This window comes from Cynocephalus volans, chromosome 11 (assembly GCF_027409185.1).
Source record: "Cynocephalus volans isolate mCynVol1 chromosome 11, mCynVol1.pri, whole genome shotgun sequence".
NCBI lineage: Eukaryota > Metazoa > Chordata > Mammalia > Dermoptera > Cynocephalidae > Cynocephalus > Cynocephalus volans.
The window spans coordinates 94,268,039-94,294,094 of record NC_084470.1 but is presented as its reverse complement, the minus strand read 5'-3'; the positions used below and the strand labels follow the sequence as shown (position 1 = coordinate 94,294,094).

The following is a 26,056-nucleotide window of genomic DNA, read 5'->3' as shown; positions in this document are numbered from 1 at the left end:
TGGGAGAAAAAAGAAGAGCAGAGTCAATGACATCAATTAAAATTTACTGTGTTTTCTCAGAATGTCAGAAATCTAATCATGAGAAAAATTTGAATGGATAGTGAAACTTTTAAAGAACTTAGAAAAAATGTGTTTTATGTCCTCCAGGCATTTCATAATGTATTATAGTTTACATTAATGAAATAATGGTTTTCTTTGCTGCCATGAGAATATGATGGTATGGACACCTGAAAAGACCAACTATAAAATCATCACCTCTTTTCGTATGAGAAGGCGGCACCCAGGACTGCCCACTTAACTTTCTGATGAGCTTCTGCTCAGCCATTTGGCTTCTTGGCACACAATGTATGCATAAAATTCTTGCAACTCCATGTAAGCACTTCATCTGGAACTATGCCCTGATAAATCACTCTTGTGACTCTTCCCCTTTACTTCCCCTGTCCCCTCATATAAAGCCCCAGGTTCCTGTTTTTGAAACTCTGTGACAGTTGAACATAGGGCACAAAATCCTGCTAATTTTCTCTCCCAATTTAACAACAATGTGACTTTAACCCCTTGGCAATCAATGTTGGTCAGGATATCCTGGCTGTAAACACTCAAGGACAGAGAAAAGAATCAGCACCCCCACCACCATGCCAAACCATTCCAGTTTTAAAAAAAATCCCTTCAGCATTCTGAAAAAGTGGTGAACTGGCAGAGAATTCTGGGTATGGACATGCAAATGAACACCAGGTGGAGTTTTTTTGTTTTCCATAGTCCTATGTGATTATACTATTTTCATAGCATTTCTGAAGTCTGCATAGATTCTTTCAGCCTTACGTGGATCTGTCAAACTGCAAGAGTGATCTGTCTTTCTTTGCAACCAATTCACCAATTCTTAGATCGCAAACAGTTCACTTGCACATCATGCTCACATGTCACACAGGACTTCCTTATCCTCAAACCTAGTGGAAAGATAGTGACCTGCCTGCTTTACGGAGGGCTGACCTCCTAATCCCTTGGGTGGGATTGGCTGGTAGAATTTATCTTAAATCATTAACTTAATATTACACTTCTGGTACGATATTATAATATAAAGTGTACTGCACTTCCATGGTCATGTTTCTGTATTTTTTACAAAGCAGAGTGGAGCCCTTATACTTTCGATTAGCTTTTACGGCATCATCCGATGATCTGCCATTATAGGAGAAGCCACATCATCTCCAAAGTTTGTCTCAATGATTTTACCCTTCTGGTTTGGGGCTAATAATGTATTTATCTTCGGATACCACACCAAATGGCTGATAAGCATCCCTCCTTAACAAGAAAGAAAGCTTAATGATGACTAGCGCATGAATGGGGTGGATCTAGGTTTTGTAGGGCCTGAAAGGTACACAATTGTTGGGGCCTTCTCTAAGAAAAATAACACAAATTCTGAGAATGAAATTGCTCAGGCCCTTCCCAGAGCATGGAAGGGGCTCTGTTCTGTGTGAGGGAGGGGCCCTGAAGCCCGAGCTTTCTTATCCTCAGGGTGAATCTGCCTTGGGCCATTATGATGCTTGTACTTTTCATATATTGAACAGACCAGAAAAAGGTGAGAATAGAATGAAGAAAACTATAGTTGAACACGGTATCTTTCTAGGGAAGCAAAACAGTTTCTATAAGGGGAAATCAATTTCCTTTGGAGAGGTACATCAAATATAAGTTATTAGGCTATATTTTGATTTTCAAAAATGGCTCCACATACCGAAGCCAGGATGGGATTAAGGGTACTGTTTTATATAGATGATTAAATTTAGTTTTAGATTTATGGCATGCCTGCTGTGTAGAATGTAAAGATAATGGGGGAAACAGGCTTAATGATAAAACACAGTAGAGCAATAAAATCTTACTTTTTTGAATGGAGAAATAGAACAGTAGTGTTCCGTCACATCAGCATTTTAATATACGAGTTAGGAAAGAAATTTTATACACGAACACTCTAAGTTTAAAACTCCTTTTGAACAATAAAATAGCAAGCTAAAGGAGATAAATCAGAAAATAAAATAATAGAGCACAGGTTATTCTAGGTGACGTCTCTAAAACGACCGACTGAAATTAGTGTAGCAGGCAACTCTGCTCTCACAATCCCTGGGGTAACCTTGTCAGAGTTAAAACTGGCTTGGAAAAATGTGGGCCTCTCCTGATATTCTAGTTTTCTCAAGGAAGAACTTGGAACTTGTAGGGTCTATCTTCGTTTTGTTTCCTTCTTTCTTTCTATACTGCTGCCTTCCATCACCTGCAACACAAACCGTTCTCCTCGACTCGCTATAATGGGTAAATACTAATCCAAAATGCACTGGTTTGGTTTCCTCAGCCTCTTCTTGGTTTCTGTTCCTGTTTTCCCCTTGTTGAGCATCATGGGATTTATAGAAGGAAAAGGGTCTATCAGAAATAATCTGCACCATCATTCTCTAAGTTGGAATAAACTGAAGACAAGAGACTTCCCAAAGTCAAATAGCTATTTACAGCAAACCCTGAGCTAGAACCAGGGCTCTGACTCCTGGTTGAGTTCTTTTCCCTTTCCATCCATGCCTTCCCCACTTCTTTTTCCTTTTTCAATAAAATGACTGTTCTGGGATGAATTGGGGCTTTTAAACTGAGCTCTTCTATGCTGAGATCTTGAGGTGGGACCTTTTCAACTAGTGTTTCCTAGAGGTGCTGGTTAAGTGCTGTGTGTGACAGAAGTTTGAAAGCCTGTCAAATGTAATTCCATTTTCCAGAGTGGTGTAGAGATTTAAAGACAAACAAATGAAAACTTCATAAGAGGAATTATTCACACTCCAATGAACTAGCACATAACCATAGCTCTTCAAAAATCATCTATTGCCAGCCAAAAAGTTACTCAGCAGACAAGCAAGGGTATTAGCCAACTGAGACTAACCATTTTTCAGAGAAAAATCCAAGAATTTTTCTTCTTAACCATATACAATATTATTTTTTACTTATTCTCTGAAAGAACCCTATTGATTAAGATCTATTATATCTTTAGCTATTACTGACAGCCGTGGCAATTAAAGAACTTATTCTGCTCATATCGATATATACATTAATGATCCCAGGAGCCTACTATCCTGAGCTTCATTTATACTGGGGTTCCTAAGCTTCTTTTCTCCAAGAGCTAGCCAGATGTCTTTCTTCTCAGGGGAGCAGATTCCAGCTCACTGGGGTTTTTCCAGAGATACAGAGAAAACAGACCACGCTTTCTCAAGCTGTAAGTGTACGATTTAAAAGAACAGATATCTTTCCAATAGTTTGAGTCACTAGATTTCATGGCCATTATAAATTTTAGAATGCACACATTTAAATGGGTACCGAAATGTTTTCACCAAAGTTTACATTTCCATATTAGTTTTATTATTCAGGAGTTTCATATTTCATACACTATTTAGAATGACCATTTTTCTGATGGTACCAATTTGCTCTTGTAATTATAAAAACAGTGACTCCACATGGACCCATTGTAAACAATGCGATGCTTTGGAACCCAAAGTCCAATCTAGTACAAATAAAAACTTTTATTCCTTATTTGCAGATAGAGTGCAGCCAGGGCTTCACCATCTCTTAGATATGGGGTGAAAAGTTGGCAGGCACTCCAAGGGTTCTCTATTTATTGTTTTATGACAAACCATGGCACTGAAAATGGTTTTTGAAAACCACTCTCTGTTTATTTTCATCAATAAACATGGGATCATGTGACAATAATACACCCAGTGTGATCATCGCACCAGAGTAATAGTCAAACACCAGGAACTTCCAAAGTCCATCTAGTTATCAAACTGCCTTCATGAAACACAGCACCTTCATTCTAGCATATTCACAGGTTTCAGAGTTCAGTAGGATCTCTTAAAGAAGGGGCCTTGGCTGGAACAAGCTACTGAAAGGGAAATACGTTGTAGGGAGAGTCAGTTCCATCCCATCTGAGGCTGGAGAAAAGACCTATTGCTCTTAAAATTTCTTCTCCAGTGATTCCATATCCATTTTCCCCAGCCCTATGCCTAAAATTGCCAAGCCTTATTCTTTTAGACAAGACAATGAAAAGTAGGGGCATCATATTCCAAAGATATGATGTTTAAATTGATAGGAGGGGAGCAGGAGCATTTACTTCATCTCCTTTGAAAGGTGCCAAGTGGCCCCAAGGAACAAGGTACAGGAGAAGGAAGTTTAGTTGGGGAGAAGGAGAAGCCCAGGTTGGCCTGGAGGCAAATTCTGAGAGACATCAAGCTTCCATAATAGGCAATGGTTAAATTGAGCAGTAAGATAAATTTAAAGAATGGCCCTTTCAATCAAGTCATTTCCTTTTCCAAAGGTTCTGGTAACTGGTCCTCCAGTATACTGAGTAGCCTCCCCTAGGCTTGGCCTAACCAACACTGGTGACATCAGTCTCAGGTAGCGTGTATAATGAGACCCAAGCTGCTCCACTGCACAGCCACTGCCACTATTTTACACCCCCACCCTCTCAAGAGTCCACACTTCTGCAAAACTTTTCCTATCCATGCAACTCCTAACTTTCATGAGTCCTGGCCAAAAGATAACATAACCCGCCTGAGATAGATGCTATCAAATGAATAACATGACCATGTAGATAAAGAATAAATCTCTAGTCTCATTGGAAATCACATTTTGGATTTTTTTTTCCCTCTCTCATATTACTCTGAACTATTTTTTTCCACTAGTGCTTAATTTGATTTTACAAGATAAGGAGAAGACAGTGCCAAACAATTCTATTTCAGTTTTGTATAATCAGCAAATGGGTTATTTTAATTTGGCCCAGTCTCTCTTTCTTTTCTAACTAGAGGCAATTCTGCCTCTATACAGATCATTAATGATGTCCAGTTTGGTGAGCAAATATTGAGCTAGTTAGAGGCTCTCTGTTGAAAGTCCAAAACTACAAAGGTCATAGGCAACAGTTTTTAATTCCATTAAGCAAATACAGTCTGAGTAACCACTAGGGGCAAGGCATTGTCCTAGTTACCATAGGGGAAAAAATGACAAACACTTGGCCTCCGAACTTAAGAAGGCTATCGTCAAGCATATTGCAGCCATTTCCCTTAAAATAGCTTAATACCTTTTTATTCCATAAAGAGCATCTGATTATCTTATTTTTAAATCGAAGATTTGCAGCTAAGGTGTCAATTGGAAAGAGATTTTAAAGTGATTTACAGTGGTTTGGGCTCTGTGTCCTTCAATAGCACAGTACATTGGCTACCAGTGGTATAAATTTAAATTCTTCACTACTGGGGATTTTAAAAACAATTAATTGTCTTCCTCCTATCTTCCAGGTACTATTAAATCGATAGGATTTCCAGCATGGATGGCAGGTCTGGACTGGGAGATAAAGAGAAGGTGAGAAAGCAGTTCTTGGAAACTAGACAAAACTGTGAAGTAAGAAATTTGCGTTCTTTCCATCTCAGCAATCCTGTCCCCAGTTCTGGGTCTCCTAGCCTCCAGTTCCTTCCTAGACCTGCTGTCAGCAAGCTATTGTAATCTGTCTTAAAGTGTCAACTCTCCTTAGCCACGTTGCTCTAGTTCTTTTATTTCTCTATCTGGACATGAACACAGCTTATTTTCCATAGTCAAACCAGTTACAAAGAAGTAGGTCCTCACTTACTTTTGATTTGCTATGGCCCAATCTTTTCAATGAATGACACAGAGCCTGAGCTTTACTATCACGTGTATTCTGCAGTCCTGCGCATGTGCAGGGCAGCAGTCCTAGTCACTGTAATTCAAGAAGAACAAACAGCACAAGAACAATTTCCTGACTGTGAAAATACCAGGATAACAGAATGGGATGAAAAATTCCTGCCATTCTAAAAACTGATAAAAAGAAATCATACTCAGAAGGTTTTCCCAGGGTGAAGCTTTCTTATTGTACATGTCTCCCTGGCTCATTACCAGCCAAAGGGTTCCAAAAGTATTGCAGTATTGAGGGAATATCATGCTAGGAATGTTCTGATGTAGAGGTCAGAAAGCCTGCATTATAATCCTGGTTCTTCCACATGCTTTCTGTGGGATCTTAGGGCAGAAAGCTTAACTCTCTGGACTTCAGTTTACTCCTACTTAAAAAGAAGATAATATCCTTGTATCAGCCAGCCACACCCATACCCCCCAAAAGATAGTAGCAGTCATAAGATAGCCATGTGGCCCAAACTTAATAAGTGTGCGAGATTTTTGAAGTTGTGAAGAGCTGGATCCAGATATGTTATTATTAAGGCATCAAAGACCTCTTTTGCAGGTCAGAAAACTCATTGTCCTCATTGGCACGTGGCTCTATCCTCCAGTTTTCTTTTTCTATTAGCTGATTCTATTCTTCCTAAAGTTTCACTAAAAGGAAAAAAATAACATCTTGAGATAGTCATCAAAATATATTAGAGAGTAGTAAGATTTTCCCAAAAATATGTCTGAGTGAGGAAAAAGTTACATGTATCTGTCAAGTAATTGCACAGCTCTTCTGGAGGTGCTCATTTGAAAATAAATGATTGCGTACTAGGGCTTTCAAGGGCTGGAGTGGTGTCTTTTAAATGTATTCTGCAGCTCTCACTACCCTGGGAACATTCTGCAGACTATATAATCAAAGCCAGATCCTGTCTTTAACAACTGAGGTACAGAGACATGATCCAGGTCACACTGAAAGCCGATGGCAGAACTGGGATAGCATCCAGGTATAGTTTTGCTTTGTTTATAATTCCACGTTGCTTTCTCAGTTTCCAATCAGGGAAGAGTTCTGCTTCTTGGAAAACTTGACTCAGTAACGATTATAACCCATTCTGAGTTTTCTAAATAGTACTACTCAATGAACCACTGAGAATCCACTGGAGTAGCCCAGGCAGCTCAGAGCCTTGCAGAAGATAAAACTCCTATGTGTAATAAAAGGATAGAGCTTTCAGTTCCCCAGCAATAATCAATAGAGTGCTACAAGGAAAGAAAAATAATATAATATCTGGAACGTATTTTTATATCCCATGTTGAACTTCAAAACAGTGGGAGACTGAATACCTTTTCCAAAGCTAGGTCAGGCCCTTCCCAGAGAAAAGCAGGGCTGCTTGAACGAATATTGTTGTGGCCAATTATTTTGATGCTAAGAAAAGAGATGGATCCTGAAAGAAGGTGGTAGGATGAGGGAACCTGAGTTCATTCATTAAAAGTTAAGACCATCTGTACATTCTTACTCTGTTCTCAAAGATTTTATTAGGACTTGGAGGACTTTTTCCCTTTTCAAAACAATGTTTACTTAACCTATCTACAAACATTTCCGGCATTTCAGACTCGGCCTGCAATATGTTAACAGCCAGCAGCTGAAAACTATTCTGCATATGCATGTGTAACATGGTAAGTCATTTACTCAAAGGATAAATAAATAAATAAATAAATAACCCCAGCCACCCCCAATACAAAGACAGCAGAAGAGAACTAACTGATTTGTCTGTTGTTTTTCCTGTCAAGATCGCCCTCGCCTTTGCTTTGGTCAGCGGGAAGGACTTTATGTATGAGTCATACAAATGTTTTGCCAGGGCCCGGAGATCAGCGGACTCTGGGTTCAGCTGGTCGATATCACTGGAGATCTCCGCCAACAGCTTCTCCTTCTCAGCCTGTGGCATCCGCCCAAACCTGATGGCTATAGAGGAAGAGGAAAGACAGCATGAATCACTGAATTATTACTGCTCCTAACATACACGGTTCTCTCCCTGGCTCTAGTTCCCACATAGGAGAAGACCCTCTTCCCTCCACTAATCTTAGGTTCTGGTTTCTATCTACCACTTTGCTCATGTTTTTATTTCACAACAGTAGCACAGACTATAAGTAAAAATTGTTCACTTCTTTAATTAAAAAAAGTAATGCATGATCCTGCCCAGAGGGTGAAAAATTTAAGACTTTAGCAAAGGAAGGAAAGTATGTTTACTTAATCATGAAATAATTGAGAGGTGACTCCTATTCATCCCTCAAGACCCAATTCAAATGTCACCTTTTTTTTTTTTTTTTTTTTTTGGTCTTTTTGTGACCGGTAAGGGGATCGCAACCCTTGGCGTGGTGTCGCCCTCACCACGCTCAGCCAGTGAGTGCATCGGCCATTCCTATACAGGATCCGAACCCGCGGCAGGAGCGCCACTGTGCTCCCAAGCGCCGCACTCTCCCGAGTGCGCCGCAGGGCCGGCCTAAATGTCACCTTCTTTGTGGGGATTTCCCTGACTTCTTTAAGCAGAGTTCATTATTCCTTCCCCTATATTCCACAGCCCTTAGTACATACTTCAATGACAGCAACTTTCACGTTGTACTACAGTTATTTTACATGCCTATTTTTCCCACCGCAGAACAATGTCCTGAAGGCCAGAGACAGTGTCTTACTTATCTTCGTATCACCAGCATTTGACATAAGGTCAGGCACTAGAAGGGTCAACATGTTTCATGAATTAAAGTAAGGAATTGTGCAGTATAAGTTGTATAAACACAGGCTTTGTTCTCAGGGAGTTTGTGTGATCTGTTTTGTCCCTGTTAGAAGGAAATACGGGCTGGCCAAGTAGCTCACTTGGGAGAGCTTGGTGCTGAGAACGCCAAGGTCCAGGGTTCGATCCCTGTCCAGCCAGTTGCCAAAAAGAAAAAAAGAAATATGGATAATACTTTATTTCGTCTTATTTGGCCAGAGAGGACTTTTACATGTAGTGGAGAGAAGCCAGAATTATCCCCTTGACTCTCCAGAATTACCACTTCATGGTGTTTGTCAAAAAGACAATATTCTTAGCATCTGGATTCTTGTTGGGGTTAGGAAGTGTGAAAGAAGAAAAGGAAAGAAAGAAAGGCAAAGACCAACACTTAGGAGAGATTAGTAAGGCCTAGGTTGAGGGAAAAATCATCTATTTATACCTCTTTCAACTCAGATATGTTTTCTCCTTCCTCCCTACTGATAATATCTGTGAAATATTACTTTGAATAATGTCACTTTGGGGATGCACTTTGGACACTGCGTTTTTCCATAATAAGGGCATTTGGCTATTGTATCCGATATTCCCCTCCATTACTACACTCAGCAGCTGGTGTCACAGTGAAGTGTTTTTATGATGATCTCCTTCACTAGACTGTAAACTCCCTGAGGGCACAGAAGGAGCCACATTCGTTTATATCTCTGGCACTTAGTGGTGCTCAGCCAATGGTTGCTGAATAAAGGAATGAACAGATGGATGGTTCTTTGCTATATATTATTATGCTAAAGGCAGCATTTCTACCATAGACATAAAAATGCATGGAAACATTTCCATCTGAGTACGTGGTGAATTTTATTTTGGATTTGCCAGAGAAGAGATCTGCACCCTTGATTTTGAAATTAATGTCAGTTGACCCTAAATAACCGTTATTACCAACGATTACAAACCTTTATTACCTACAACTATTGTGTTGTAGGGGCCTCCTTAGAAACCTTGGAGTTAGAGGGAAGAGAATTCAGTTAGGATTCCTTTAAATTAGTTTCTATTTAGACATTTTTGGTAAATATATCCTTTGTACATGACTCCTTTAAATAGAAATCTTTAAAGGATTGCTACTTTTTAATTTTTTTTGGCAGAAGCCCATGGGTCCCCACCCTCCTCTTTAGTTCCGCAGGGATGGGGACTGCTGTTCGCACTCCTGCCTCCTGATGATCCCCCTCCCCTCTGCCCCTCGCTTTATTTGAGTCCCTCGGGATCTGATCTCATTACTTCTCTCACAGCATCAGTCATCCTAATTATCTACAGCTGCTTCCCTTCCTCCCCGGCTACATAATCTCCATGAAGGCAGGAACCTTCTTCATCACTGTATCCTCAGCACTTAGTACAATGCCCGGCACATATTAAATCCTTGTATAATACACATTTTGAAATAAAACGAACAAATAAAACAAAACAAAACCCAGAAGGCAGATTCCTTCAAAATCCTCTGTGGAGCTGTTCCTGATGGCTCTGCTCAGAATCGATCTTTTGCTTCCTTATTCATTCATAGGTCTCCGCTGGGAGTGGGGAAAAGAGGGAAGGCACAGCAAGTAAGACCACTTGTGAACTTTCTAGAATTATGTGTCTTCCATGGGACATTCTGATAGGCCATCCCTACGTTAGGAGCATATCAAAAACCTGGGGCGTGGGACAATTTAGAAAAAGCTTCCTACATGATGATCTCCTGTTATGTGCTTACGTTAGTCCATGTGTCAAACTATTACTATACTACTATGTTGGCTTACAATGGTTAGTCGACTAGAATGTAAATTATATGAGATGAATACCAGGTTTTCTCATCTTTGCTCTTGGGTGTAACAAAATACACATAGTAGGTATACAATATATGTTAATATGATGAATTAAACTCCAAAACATCAAGTTTGAAAACAGACAGAAAATGAGACAGTATGAACACCGGGAGGTTTGGGAAAGTGATCGTAAGAGAAATCACCAACTAAGAATCATAACAAATTAAAAGAAGAAATCTTGGTGTAAAACTTGGAGAAAATCAGAGTTATATAATGAAATCGAGGTGGCTAGAATCACCAACTAATTGTTGCTCTTGAACTTGAGTTATTTCACAGACTGCACAATACTGTTTCTTTTCACTTGATGAATAATTTTTGAATGACTGTCGTGTGCCGGACATTGTTCTAAGCTCTGGGTAAATTTTTATAGGTGAGAAACCATACACAAAATTTACATGCTGAGGAAAGCATTTTTTTTTTTTCTAATGGGTAATCAAAAAAGTTAATTTACAATAAAAAGCCAAAGATAGCCACATATTACATTTGCTAGTCCTGCTTTTCCATAACCTAACAAAAATAGCCCAAAAATAACTTTAAAAATCATTTTAGAATTAGGAGATATTAAAGCAAAATCCTTATGCTAGAACCTAAATAAAATGTGAATTTTTATAAGTTGAAGTTCCCCCAAAAGGCTAAATCTTCTCTGTATTGTTAAATGCCCATGCTACAAGTTAGCTCCCATTAACTATCAGTGCAACTAACTATGTAGGTGATTTTAGCATTTTTACACACCAGAGATTCAGAAAAGGGATGAAAAATGCATCCCATTTGGTGGGACTAAATTTGCATAAAACATACAGAAATCTGAAGTTGTGGAGGAAATAAAAATTTTCATTTGTATGCATTTTTAAGGGGAAAAAACGTTCATATTTTGTTACTTTTGAGTCTCACTAATCATACCTGCTTGCCTCATGTGAAGTAACGAGAGAAGGCACAGGGTGTTTAGCACAGTGCCTGGCACAAGGCAATGCTTAATAGACACAGCTTTTATTACGTGTGGACCAAGTGGCCTAAAGTAAGTATGGCTGCTGTGGGTTCTAGACCAAGACTGTAGCCATGGCACACCGACCTCCCCCACAGATAAAGAACAAACCCTGAAAACCTAATGTGTATTTCTGTCTGTCTTTAAATTGTTTGGTGGTGGTGTAATTCTTGAATCTCAGTGTCCACCCTTTGAGTGGAGAATCTGAGAACCAAGATGAAAGAGGTTATGGAAGTTGGATTGTTGTTTCCTATAAGACTGAATAAAGAACTTAGAAATAGAAGATGAACATTCTAGATTGGGCACCAGAAATACAAAGGCTGAGTGTGCCCATATACAAGTATACTTTTCCAAATTTTCTACCATTGCTGATTAATCTCACAAGACAGAAGGAAACTGCTCCATGTATTACTGAGTCCCTGAGCCAGAGCTTTTGGCCTCTCCAGAAGTCGGGACGTCTACTTTCTAGTTCAGCTCAGTGACAAAAAAGCTATGTGGCTTTAAGAAAATGACAATTTCTCTGATCCTCAATTGCTTTATCTATAGAATGAGGAACTTGGAAAAGATGTCTAAAATTTCCTTTCTTTAGCATACATTTAGCTCTAGAATTCTACAAATGTTCATAACACATAGTAACTCGGGAACACGCTCTGCTGTCTTTTTTTTTAAAGCAATATTTATTTAGTCATTAAGGCCTAAAAAAAAAAAAGACACATTCTGTCTGTTTTACAGATCTAGAACCTGTCACATACAGCAACTTTCAGAACACTGGCATTCGGTATCATATTTGGGATAATTAATCATGTACACCTACAGAGAATTCATGTATCTTAGTTAAAAACAAACAAACAAAAAAAAAACTCAATATCAGAATCAGTAGGCTCCCTTCAAGAAGACTAGGTTTGATAGGGACTCATTAATTCCTGGTGAAAGTAAACTAGCATAACTTTACACAGCACATTTTTACTGAACTGAAAGCAGCTCACTCCTAGCATATAGGTTTCAGCATTGTATAGTTCGTACTGATATTACTGAACACAAACTCCAAGCACGCGAAATAGATGTCCTGCCTTTTAGATCTGGGTATGGTACTAAAAAACAATAGATGTGTTTTTAAAACAACTACCTAATTGTAGGAGTGTTAAAGATAATTGTTACTTAATTACAAAGATTAATTAAAGCACATTTTCAAAATAATAAATCAATAGAAAAGAGAAGAATGAAATAAGTTGAGTCTTATTAAAAATATTTTTGTCTTGCAACATCTAAGGGGTGAATTTGCAATCATATCAGGCCTTTGACAGTTAATTAGTAAGGTGATGTCTCATGGTCAATTTTTCCACTTTTTACATGTTTGTTCATCTAAACAAGACTTCTACAACACTGTTGCTTTTCATATGGCTGTTGCCAATAAGTTATGTTTTTCCACCTCTCCTTCTTAAAGGAAAAAAAAAAAAAGACTTGCACATTTGGAGGTTTTGCAGGATCTTGCAATCTAATAGCTATGATTTTTCTAGTTCCTCTACAGTAAAACAAGGAGCAACTTTAATATCAATATTAAGTTATTTTTATGTAAGGATAACGTTTTTGAAACTATTCGTTGAGGACATTTAAACATTTGCCTAGGTTTCTTTCCAAAGTAGAGATGAGCAAAACACCATCTCCTCACCTTCGAACTCAATCTCTGACTCCCCGAAGTCTTACCTGACATCATTTAATTCATTCACTGAACATCAGTTCGATGTAAGACACTGTGCTACACAGACTGGGCTAGCGGGCACAAGGATGAAAAAAGGACAGGGGGAGATTGGAAGTACACACAGATTATCCTCTCTCGGGTACCTCTCCTTACTCGCTCCATCTTTTCTGCCTCAGTGGATGTTTAAGGTTCTGAGCCTAGTATCAGCTCCCCTTCAGGCTATCTTTCCTCCACCACTTAACTTACTGAAAGAGTAGTCTCTCTCTCTCTCTCTGTTTGTCACTTTCTATTTACTTCCCGACCCACTGCAATCTAGTTTCTGCCTCATTTGAATTTACAGAAACTTTGCTTGTGGAAGTACTGAATGCTTTTCTCATGGCCACACCAAGGGTCCTCTTCTAGGTTCTCAATCTACTTGAGCTCTCCGGCATTCTCCCAGCCTTTACTACTGTGGACCAATCCACCTTCTCAATTCTTAAATCTCTTATCCTGGTTTCTGCTTTTCTGGTTCTCCTGTCCTTCTGCCCACTACATTGCAGATCTCTTTGGTGGCCCCTCTTCCTTAGCTTATATTCTGTTGTCCCTCACTTCATTTTCTAATTCATAATAGGTGCTAATGACTCCTGCTCTCTCTTTCCTGAAAGTTTATTAAAAATAAAGAGGACAAATTTTAGAAATATGATTAATATCAAAGACCGGACAGCAGGACTTTAAAATAAAAATTACTACTTTCAAAAACTATAAAAATGTATGCGAACACCCATTTGACTGAAGAAATAATATTATCCATGACAGTATTTTTATCAAGATTCTGCAGATACCAGCTTCACTAGCAAATAGTAGGTGATGCAATGATCACTTAGTAAGTAACATGCACTTCTGGGTAGTCTAGGAAGTGGGTCTTTATTTCTGCTTTACTTTCGTTTTGAGCTTTCCTGTAAAGGTGGTGTCTAGACAGGGTATTGAATCGGTTGTGCTTGGGATGACTCAGGAAGACTTCTGAGCAATCAGTGGGACTGACCCATGGTCTAGAAATGATGAATTGTTAAATGACCAAAATAATTGGCACATGTGTTTATGTTGATTACTTAACAGAAAAACAAAAAAATTGTTTCCAATCAATCAATCCAACACCTAGGTGCTTTTTCTATCCAATGCTGAAGATGAATATTTGAGAAACAACAGTTTCCAACTGGGAGAATTCTGCAATCATGTGTTTTTCTACGATGTTTAGGCTATGTGTCACAATCAAGATGAAAGTTCCATCTGAAGAGCTTTACTGCATAATCTAATATACCACTTATACTTTCTCTAGCCCAGACTGCTTTGGGTTTGTACCCTGGGACTACACAATCATCAGACTAACTGCCTTAAATTGCTGAACAATTGATCAGAACATACAGTCCTGATTCGGGCACATACATTATATTTTTATGGCACCAAAACACATAGGTGAACAGTTTTAAATTCAGACAATTGACATGCCAGATGCCTACATATTTGGGGGAGTGTAACATTGTCTATAAGATATGGCATAGGTAGATGAAAATTAAAAATTTATCCTCATTAGTAGAGCAGTTAGTAAAAAAAGAAAGAAAAGTGAAAAATTCAGTGAGTTAGGTTGTTTCATTATATACAATAATAGAATTTTCAAAACTGAAAGGACTTAGTGATCACTAATTTTCTAACAATATTCCCCAGGGCCCTTAGGGTTCCTCAGTGGTTACTTCAGAAGTATCCTTCAAAGCTGGGAGGGTGTGGCTCAGGAGAAGCTGAACATATCAAATGGGCAGAGACCAAAGAGCAGGAATAAAAGTAACGAAGACAGAGTAAATTTAATTTGCGGCATGTTCATTTCTTATTGTGCATACTGAAAACAGCTAGGTGCTGATTTTGGCACAACACTGGAAGACTCTTTTGATAACTTAAAAAGGCATTCTATATAATGGAAACCTTGTTCACTACTGTTGGCCTCACATTGGCCAAAATAATGAATTTTAAATAGTGACTAAAAAAACCCTGTATTTATTTTTTTTATTTTTTAAATAGATGACAAGGAAGGGGATCTTAACCCTTGACTTGGAGTTGTCAGCACCACGCTCTCCCAAGTGAGCTAACCGGCCATCCCTATACAGGGATCCGAACCCATGGCCTTGGTGTTATCAGCACCATACTCTCCCAAGTGAGACATGGGCCGGCCCTGAAAACCCTGTATTTAGAAATGTTTCCTTTATCAGGATAACTGGAAAAATTAATCCAAACCTAGTTGTTGAGTTTCCCTCCTTATGCCTAGACTATATGGATGTTTTCTGTGCAGCAAACACGCCTTTGAGAGAACTAAATACTCCCTACCAAGATTGCCCACTATCTCTATAAAATAATTGCCACGTGAAGTAAAAAAAGACTTTATTATCAAGTTTATGATAGCTTTCTTTGACTTTTCTGGGAGGGAAAAATTCTACTATCAATACTGCATAGGTTGAGCTTTAAATAATATTTGCTTGTAAACAATAATAGGAGACACATTTTACATCAATTTGTGCAGTGCCTGTAAGTATGGGAAATATATTTTTCATAAATGTGTGGAGTGACAATTTTTTAACAGGCAGACAAAAAATAAATAGCAGTAAAAGATGAACTGGCATGTTTTCCTAGGCTGTCTCAGTGATAATGACCTCAAAGTCAATGATTTCTTCATAAAGATGAAATAAGTATATTGCAACTTGATTGCATCACATAAACATATAACCCTTGACTTGAAAACTTGCCACTATATTTTATGAGGTCTGAAATAAAAAGGAAACTGATAGAATTAAACCAGCATATTGTTTCGCAATCAATGACTGCTGCTGTTACTGCTAAACAGCAGAAGAAAGTTGGACCAAGTTTCCATCCTCTCCTGGACTGCTGATAGCTCCATTCAAAACACGTCCTTGCCTTTAGAGGAACTGACCCATATTAATGATACAAATATCATTTTATAAACTATTTTTAAAGGGTAGGGTATCAACCAATTAGTGATTCTCAGGTATCTTCATGGTTTCTTACTGTGAAAACCAAACATCTGCACGACAGAACAAAAGTTTAATTTTCTCAGATGCTTTAGAGTCCCATATAGATGAAGACTGATTTCAAAGATTATCTTTTCACTAGATCAGTTTTAATAGGGATGAAAGCAAAAGAAAGAAAAAACAGGATATCAAATGAAATGAGACTTTACATTTAATGTGATCACTTTGGCATTTTTTTATTTCTTGAGCCCATAATGATTTTTGAAAGAACTGAAAATACCTGACAAATATACTATCAAGTTACTTCTAAAATTTGTTCTGTGAGCCAGTCAGCCAATCAGAACCAAATGGTGACGAAGAATTATTTCTTCAAACAGACCTATCTTTCATGATTTTACTGAGTTAGTTCTATAGTTCCTGAAAACATGGGTCTTCTCAGGTTTTCTATATTATCTCCTTTAAGTTGACACCTGAAGTCATAAGCTTGATTTCAGGTACAGATTTTAAAGGTAGGAAGTTTCATTCTCTTATGTTTCCACAGCATTGAAGTTTTGTGGAACTTTCAAATGTTTGCTTTATCCTTTCCACAAGTGTGTATGTTCCTTGAAGTTAAGGATAATGCTATATTCATCTTGGCATAGTAAAAAGCATTTTTAAAAGTTACATAAATCTAAATTCTGATATACCACTCAAAGTTCCTTACCCAGAAATTGTCAGGATTTTCTTACATTTAAAGTAGAAATTATTGATAAAGTATATTTCTGTTTTTAATGCTATTAAAGCAACATAAAAATTAATCACAATTATTATTATATTTGTTTTAAAACACTACAGTTTTTTCCATCATCACCCAGATCTTCAAGTCTCTTCTTCTATCAAGGCAGATGCTCAACCACAGAGAGAAGGATTCCATACAAAAAAGCTTAAAAGCACTGACCTAAATGAGAAATGCTTTATCAGCATGCGATATTCTGAAATCTGGCATTTCGTGAAAAAACTATAAACATTTTCAGCAATGGCCCCAGTGTCTACTGACCTAGCAGCTATAATGAGAATAATAAAGTACATGGTGATAAGTGTTAACTTACCATTATGAGACATCCCCACAGCAAGGCACTTTTGAAACCGACAGTACTGACATTTATTTCTACTTTTTTTGTGGATCCGACAGTTAAGATCACACCTATCATAAATAAGCTTCAATCTGATTGTCCTTCGGAAAAAACCCTGCAAGGGAACATGGAAAAAAGGAAGCAACTTTTAAGTCTTTTTGACACATAGAAGCAGAAATGTAAGGCTAAAGATGCACTGACCTGGGTATCAAAAAATGTTGGTTCTTGACACAGTTCTGTGACTGGTGACTTTAAACAAGTCACCTAACCTCTCTGGAACTCAATTTTCCTTGCTATAAAACAAAGAACCAGAGGATTTCCAGTGTCCTTTTTTAGCTCTTAGACACTGACCACATCCACTGATGTCATTCAACGTTTCTTGGCTCTGCATTTGGTTTTCAGCATGCTCTAAGAAGTGCTCTGGATTTAATGTAATGCAAATAAAACACCATGTAATCAGTTCAGTCTTTCTGCAAGTTATTCCAGCAGCATCCCCCAGTCTTTATAGTTGTGCTAAGCAGTTTGGCAAAGTTATAATCATTTCATTCTAAAGCATGATCAGGGCCAATAAAAATCCACATGTGGATAATTTTTTGGAATTCTCTCTGTTGCATAATTTCCTGCAGAATTTGTTTCATTTATTTACATAGTTGAAAGAGTGCCCCATAATCACTGTAGCCCATAGACAGAAATAACATGAAAAGTAATAGATAAATCCTCAGAAAATCTAACGCTATTTCAAAATGGTAAATATATCAATTTGAGACTGAGTATTCTGCTAAATTTATTTCTTTTGGAAAGAACTGGAAAAAAATCTAATCAGAAATGTTTTCTAACTCCATTTTTTGGGTTCATACTGCTCCTATTCATTTCTATTGTGCTCATCTTCATGAAACTCAGTTCTTAACTCTTTCAAATTTATCTGGCCCTGTTTGGTACAAAAGCACTGAATGAATATTGGTTTTACCACTGACATGCATTTTGACTTTCTCCGGATTTTTATCTTGAGCTCTAGACGAGTATGTTTTACTGCTCACTTGACATCTTCACTCGAATATCTAATAACCACCTCCAACCCTGCAGGTCCAAAACTAAAGTCCTGACCTTCCCCTACAAACTCACTTGCAGCTTTCTGCATCTCAGCTGATGCAACCCCATCCTCGCAGTTTCTCAGCCAAAATCCTTGAAGTCACTCCTCACTTTCTCTCACGTGGGAAGTGCTTCCTCTAAATATACTCTTACCAATCTCCCTCACTGCCTTCAAGTTTGGCTAACATCTCACCTTATCAATAAGTCTTAACCACCCTATTTAATACTAATGGGCCTGTTCCTGCCCCACCTCTCTTCTGGAACTCTTGATCCCCTTGACTCTGCTCTAGTTTTTCTTTTTCCAATAGCACTTGTAACTTTCTAACATACCATAAAATCTACTTATTATGTTGTGTTTCTTTTCTGCCCCTCCCCCACTGCTCAATTAAAACAGTGAGCTCCACGGGGGCAGGGATCATCTCTTACACCCCTGGACGTAATCCAAACCTACAATAGTGCTGCATTAAATTGTGTTGAATGAATACGTGTGCCACTTAACTTCCTTCCCGGGCCTCACCTTTTCCACCTGTAAAATGAGAGAGCACTTCCATCTCTGCTATTTTGTGATTCTAAATTGTGACTGAAACGTTACAAGGCTATTGGCATGCTTTTTTCCTCTTAATTTTTATTACATTATTAAACCTAATATTAGTTACAAACTAAAAAATACACATAATTATAAAACATCACACAGGAGCCCATTGTCCAACCCTAGATTTAAAATCATGACCAGCAATTTTCATTTACTTATGTATTCTTCCTTTATCCACCCCCTGCCCCTTGTCCCATCTTCACAAAGCAATAATTTTTCTCAATTTTGTGTTTGCGATTTCCTTTCCCTTTAAGAAAATATCACATAGTATGTAAAACTAAATATATTGTATAATTATGCTTGTTTGAGACTTTATTGATATCAGTATCATACTATATATAGTTTCTGAAAAATTTGTACTAGGTTTCTAAAATTCATCTGCTTTCTGGTGAGAAGCTGTGATCATTCATTTTCACAATTACGTAATATTCCATTGTACAACTATACAATTTATTATCTATTTGCATATTGATGTATGTTTGAGTTGTTGACAATTTCTTGCTATTATGAGCAATGCTTCTATAAATATTCTTATAAATATTTTATGATGCACATGTACAAGAGTTACCTAGGAGTGGAGTTTATAGATTGTACAATACATAAATGTTAAATTGTACGAGATAATTCCAAATGGTTTTCTATATGGGTTATATCAATTTACACTCCCACAAGCACTTTATAAAAGTTCTAATTTCTCCCACACTTGGTGTGGCCAGACTTGATTTTTGACAATCTAGTATGTGCAAAATAGAATATAAGTATGATCTCCATGTGTATTTCCCTGGATTTTCACTTTCCAGTTTCTAATGGATTGTTTTTTTCTTAAAATTGATTTTAGACACTCTTTATATATTCTAGGTATTAATCTGTTGTCTGTTACAGGTGTTGCAAATATCTTCTCTCTATGGCTTACTACCCTTGGAATACATTTTTTCAGTGTTTTTCCTTTTTTAACCTGTAAACATTTTCTTTTCACCCTCATTCGTGATATTACAGGTATTCAGTTATCTTCTCTTAACACTTTGAATTCCGTTATCTTTGTGCCTCTATTGTCGCTGTTGAGAAGTCTCTTGTCGATTGACTTTGAAGGTGATCTTTCTTTTCTTTTTGGTTGTTTTTATACATTCTATTTGTCTTTGGTATTCTGCAGTTTTACTGCAGTGTGCCTGGGCATGGATCTTTTTTCACTTATCTTCTTGGACATATTTCTGCATCGTGGCTTCACGTGCTCATTTGTCCTTGGACTCCAATTAGGCAAGTGCTAGACCTTCTTATTCTGGCCGTCATATTTCTGAACTCTTCATTTGTATCTTCTATCTTCTTTTCACTAATTACTCACTAATGTTGATTGCAAGAGTAAAAATCATAACAGCAGCCAAGAAAACACACAAAATATGTAATTACACTGCCAAAAAAGTAAACACAAACATTTCTTACCAACGTTCATTAGTGAAAACAGTTCTGTACTGTACTCTTCTATCAGTGAAGAAGGTACCTTTTTAATATTCAAAAATCCTATGAACTCTTCAAGAATTAAAAGTGCCCTCAAATCCCAGCAGATCCTGAATAAGACATATTCTTTAAGACACTGTTGGTCTCAAGATTGGTAATTTTGGTGCATGTATCTTTCAGTTTAATAATCCTCCCTTCTGCTTTGTCCATAACCCTTCCATTGAATTTTTATTTCAATAATTGTATTTTTAACTTTTAAAAGCTTCACTTGGCTTGTTTTCAAATATGCCCTGGTTATTCCTGATAGTCTATTGTTGTGTGTTCATTGCTGTGATCCTGCCGTCTTTCTTTAAACAATTCTTACATAGCTGCTCTATATTCTGTATCAGGCAATCCCAATACCTGCTTTCCTTGGGTAGGCTGGACCAAGGAGTCTGTATCAGTTTTTTTGTTTATTTTTGGTGAATGTCATTCAAGGTGATTGCCTTTTGCTTTGCTTCCTGATATTTTATTTTGAACTAATATCTTGACCTTAAACTGTGAGAATCCTACAGGGTATAATTGGGAATTCTTTCCTTCAAGGAGAATTTGCAGATGTTTCTGCTGGAAGCTGGGGGCACCACTGACTTATGACTATTTCTGACATTCTTGAGCATCCTAGCTTAATTCAGAAGCCCCAGACTCAGTTCCTCCTCACTGAGGCTCTTGGGGAAAACTGCTACAGGTGTCTGCCTTTGGGGTGATGCTCCATCTCAGTACCTCTATGGGCATCTATCATGAGGAAAACCCTGCCCCTCTAAGTGTGCCTGCAGCTCATGCTCAGGACCTAGAATTTGTCTGGTTTTGCTGATGTTGTTTTGAAGAATTCCCCCTACCTGTCGTGAGATCAGCAATATCTCATAGAATATGTCCTATGTAGGATCTGTTGGAAATTGAAGCCTCCTGAACTCTCAAAGAGTCCTGAGGATCTTTGGATATAAAAAAGGTATTTTTTCGATGATTAATAGAAAGCTAATGTATAGAACTGTTCTCGCAAATAAATGTTGATGAGAAATTTTGATTTTTGTATTGATCATATATATTTTAAGATATTTCTTAGGGCCGACCCAGTGGCTCACTCGGGAGAGTGTGGCGCTGGTAGCACTGAGGCCGTGGGTTTGGATCCTGTATAGGGATGGCTGGTGCGCTCACTGACTGAGCGTGGTGCAGACAACACCGTGCCGAGGGTGGCGATCCCTTTACTGGTCAGAAAAAAAAAAAAAGATATTTCTTGACTTCTGACTTTTACTTTTTGGATTTTTGTTTTGTTTGTTTTTGGTGGCTGGCTGGTAAGGAATCCAAACTCTTGACCTTGGTGTTACAAGACAGCACTCTAACTAACAGCTAACTGGCCAGCCGCTGATTTTCACTTCTTAAAACTAATATTAGTGGTTGAAATGTTGCTTGGCTAACTGACATTGGGATGATGGGTCACAGAATACTTGGTTATTTGGCATGGCTAGAGATAACATTTTTGGTAAGAGAATTATGTTATTTAAGTTTAACCCTTTAATGCAAATTTTTGGCTTGGCTCACATGACGCCTTTCAAAAGTAAATCATATTCTTTTTGTGATGACGTAGGGTCTTCCAATGCTAAAGAATAATCATTCTGAATATAATTTATGTGCTGTTTATGTACATAAATTCTGGAACCGAAGACATACAGACTTCAGCACATACCTTGAACTTGCTTTCACTATTCTTTTTTTTTTTTTTACACTAAATTCATGATAATCAATTGTTATCTTATCATTCGACTCTTCAAGAAATCTAGAGAGGAGATGTAAGGATATCACTGAATGCTTTTCTGTAAAATTATTCACTGTTTTGAAGAATAAAGCCAGTTTATTCAACATCCTTCTTTAATATTTGAATCCATAAAACGATGTGCATTTTCAACAACTTCCTCTTCTAATTATTATGAAGTCTGTGAATCGGTGTGATGGACATGCATCAGTCAACATTTCAGAAAATTATTTTGTGTATATATTTATTCTAAAGTCTTCACATTTGTCTGTGAGAAGGTAATACCTGTGGGGATTTTTTTGTGTGTGTATCATTTTTTTTTATTTCCTACAACTTCTCCTTAATTACTTTACTTTTAACAAAACATCAGGTGCAATGAGACTTAAGAATGGTATTGCTAATTCTACAATGAAATCAACAACCCCAAGTTGGGCTCGCATTCAGCTTTCCCGTGAAGTGGTCTGGCTCATAGCAGCTGAATCAATGAGCTACTACTGGCAGGCGGGGACAGATTAAAAACCCTTTCTGATAGAGTCCTTCATAGAAATACAAAAGTAGATTACATTGTATTGTGTGGTAGATTGTATTTACTTATATCTTTAGGTAAGTTTACAGTCTTAAAATGATCTTTCATTAAAGATAGAAAAATAGAATGAAACCTACTAAAGAAAACGAACAGGTGTCCAATTTGTAAGCACTAAATGATGGCTTTGCAAAGTTCTAAGGTATCTTTCAGTAGCTAAAGGTTTTATTTTATATAAGTTTGCAATATTAACATACCCAAGAATCTGTCACTGCAATCCAAACCAAATCTATTCGTTCCCATCTGTTTAACTGAATTTTGGCAAGGATCACTAATATAAACCTGTTTCACTGGCATTGTAAAATTGTTTAAGAAGACCTGCCAACAGCTATTTTAAGCAATGTAACTATTCTTTTCAACCCATTTGTCTGCAGCTACAGTTGTGGTCAAGTGTAATTTAATCATGGGTATATCCCACATCCTACTAAAATAGTAAATGATAAACTAACTGCCAAAGCATCTTTCAGAAAACGCACAGAGATGAGTCAAGCACATTTGCTAATTTCACTGAGTATTGGTGATAAGTTAAGGAGACAGCTTTGATTACTGACAGCTACTGGTCTACTGTAATCGTATTCAGAATGTGGCAGCAACTTTGTTTAGTTCCAAAGCGGCAAATGAGTCATTGTATCACTTCAGCCTCAATGCCTTATAAAAGTGGGTCTCAAACTTTTTGGTCTCAGGACCCCTTTACTCTCTTGAAAATTATTCAAGACCCCAAAGAGCTTCTGTTTATGTGGGCTCCCTCTACTGATATTTATGAGACTAGAAATTAAAACTGAGAAATTATTATGTAGAAGAACAGAGAAGCAGGCATTCCATTAGCCATCAGAGCTTTGTCATGGCCCCATGATATGTAGCTTCTAGAACACTTCACTTATCCTCCTGAAAGAATGAGAGTGAACGAGGTAAATAACAAGTTAATATTATCATGTAAATAGTTCCAACCTTATTGATGCCTTGAAAGGGTCTTGGGGATCTCTAGGGGTCCCTGGGCCATACTTTGTGAACTGCTGACTTGTATGTACTTGGAGAAGCCAAATTATATTGCTCCATTAATATTTTTCTTATTCTTATCTTTAAAGTATGTAGATGTCTATTTTCCCTTCCCAGGTGAGCATAATTTTCTTTTTACATTTTAGTCTAGGAATTCTGTAGTCCACCTCTTGCATGGTTTGCAAACTACTGCAGGTTAATTTATAAGACTCTTAGTTTTTTTCTAGATTTTTGTCTGTTTCTGATCTATGGTAGGTTAAGGACTCCCCAGTATTCTTCAGGTTTTAAGTGTTTATTCTTCATCTCTGCCTTCTATCCTTTCTAAACCTAACTAACTTGAAAGACACTTGGATTTCCTTCTCTCTCTTCTTGCTTCTTTTGCTACTTTTCTTCTTTGCTTGCTTCTATCTTCTAAATTTTAGTGCCCTCAGAACTTAGCTGTTACCCCTATAACCAACTTCTCACAATGTTTCTCTCTTTCGATTTTCACCTGTGTTCTCAGTGATATTAACTCTCCACAAATATGTGACTAATGGAATTACAGTGGGAACTATTTGCTTAAAGGCTCTAGTTTTCTAAGTGCTTTAGTAGCCCATTAAAAAATAATAACTTATTGTGGAACTTAACCAATCATGCTGTTTTTATTTATTTATTAATGTAAATTATCAAGATGACCCAAACTGAATGGTTTCTTCAGATAAATATGGCTGAAGGTTTAGCAATTCACTCAAAAACTGTGTAGATCTAACTCAATAAAATGACATGCTCTTACTACTCATTGAGATCTTAGATAATTGACTATATATAATTATTTTTTATAAGGTCACAGATATTTTAGGTTGATTTTAATCATAGAACTAATGGGTTTTAGTGTTTTAAATGAAAGCACCTCTTGCCAGGAACATTTTAAGGAGTCATTTGGAAATTACAGGCCTTAGAGATAAGACCTTGGATAGCCAATGGAACCAAGCCATCTGACACATGAGGTGACTGAGGGCTACCATGTTTATGTGTTTGGCTAGTGATTTAGGCAGGTGACAGAGCTGGCTACTAGTTTGTCTCTTTTCACTATACTAAGATTGCCTTTAGAGTAACAAACTGTTTGAACTGAAGGGACTTTAGAGATCAACTAATTCAACTCCATCATTTTATAGATTAAAAGCACTTAGGCAGAATGTGGTTAAATAATGATATATGCAAAACTACCTCACACAATATCTGGTGCATCACAAGAATTCAAAAAAATTAGTTTTTTCTTTTGGTCCATTATCTAGTTAGGAACCCACATGTTCTAACCTCTTACCTAACTGCTGTTCTGTATCTTTATTCTGAATAAGAAGCCCAACTGAAGAAGCATTTATTTTATAAGGTAAATATTTATGAACAATTTATTCTGGGCCCTGGAGCATATAATAAATTAAATACTACTTTATCCACTGAGTATATTAAAATTGTTTTAAAAGAACTGCATATCAAAATAGGAGTGGATTAACATATTTTCTTAATATTTGGGCAGCTTAATAGTATATGTCTGAATTTTCCAAAATGCCCTTTTTCACAGAGGAAGGAGGTGAGGAGAAACAGTATCTCCTTTCAAAATAGTTATATGCCTTTGCCTGTCCATACTACATGGCTCAAACTGATGTTGGAATAAGGAAACAGAGAGCTAAAACAGGGTTTAGGAGTCCTGCTCTAAACCGAATCCTTATTAATGATGATCGTGGGCAAGTCTTGCTGATCCATAATTTCCACCTCTGTAATGTGGCCATCAATAAGCTCAACCTTATGAGTGTCCTAAGGATCAAGAGACACACATAAATACATAATCTGTCAAACCTCACATACACAAGATTTTACACGGTATAGTGAAAAAGACACTAGAGAATTCAGGAAATCTGGGTCTTGGTGCTGCCTTATCACTATCCTGCCATGACACCTTGGACAAGTCACTCTTTTTCAAATCTGCAAAATCTAAGGGTTGAATTTGATCTTTGCTTCAAAGGACCAATTTGGAGAAAGGAAAGCGGGGGCAGAGAAGCCCAGCTTTTATCAGTTTTCTTAGGTTTCCATGCATTATATCATTTGAAGAATGGGTTCTGCCAAAAAAAAAAAAAAAAAAGAAAAGAAAAGAAAAAAAAGCTTGACAATTTTATCTCAATTCCTTGTAATGTGTTTGTAACAGGAAATGAAATAACAGGTAAATTTTCAGAAAGTTCTTCGAAGAAAGAACTTTTGGTTCTGGTTTTGTCTTTTTACCTTGCATCCTTCACAAGCATGAACTCCATAGTGGAACCCGGAAGCTTTATCTCCACAGACACGGCATTCGATGGCCATGAGGGAGTTGGAAGGCTCTTCATGAGGCTTGTTATAGAGCTGAGTCTTTTCAGAATAATAAGGTGGAGATGCGGGCTCCACTTTGATTGCGCCTGTGTATCAAATAATGTGAGAAGATAATTACCACATGAAAAA

The 26,056-nt window shown here is 37.4% G+C and overlaps 1 protein-coding gene across 1 annotated transcript in view; it reads right to left on the bottom strand.

Moving 5' to 3' along the window:
* PPARG (peroxisome proliferator activated receptor gamma) overlaps positions 1-26,056 on the bottom strand; it is a 71,353-nt gene that overhangs the window by 18,887 nt on the left and 26,410 nt on the right. The window contains exons 3-5 of the mRNA XM_063113559.1: positions 25,844-26,013; positions 17,066-17,204; positions 7,434-7,633 (exon numbers count right to left, since the gene is read on the bottom strand). Of these exons, the coding sequence (XP_062969629.1) occupies positions 7,434-7,633; positions 17,066-17,204; positions 25,844-26,013 (509 nt within the window). The remainder of the gene's footprint in view (positions 1-7,433; positions 7,634-17,065; positions 17,205-25,843; positions 26,014-26,056) is intronic.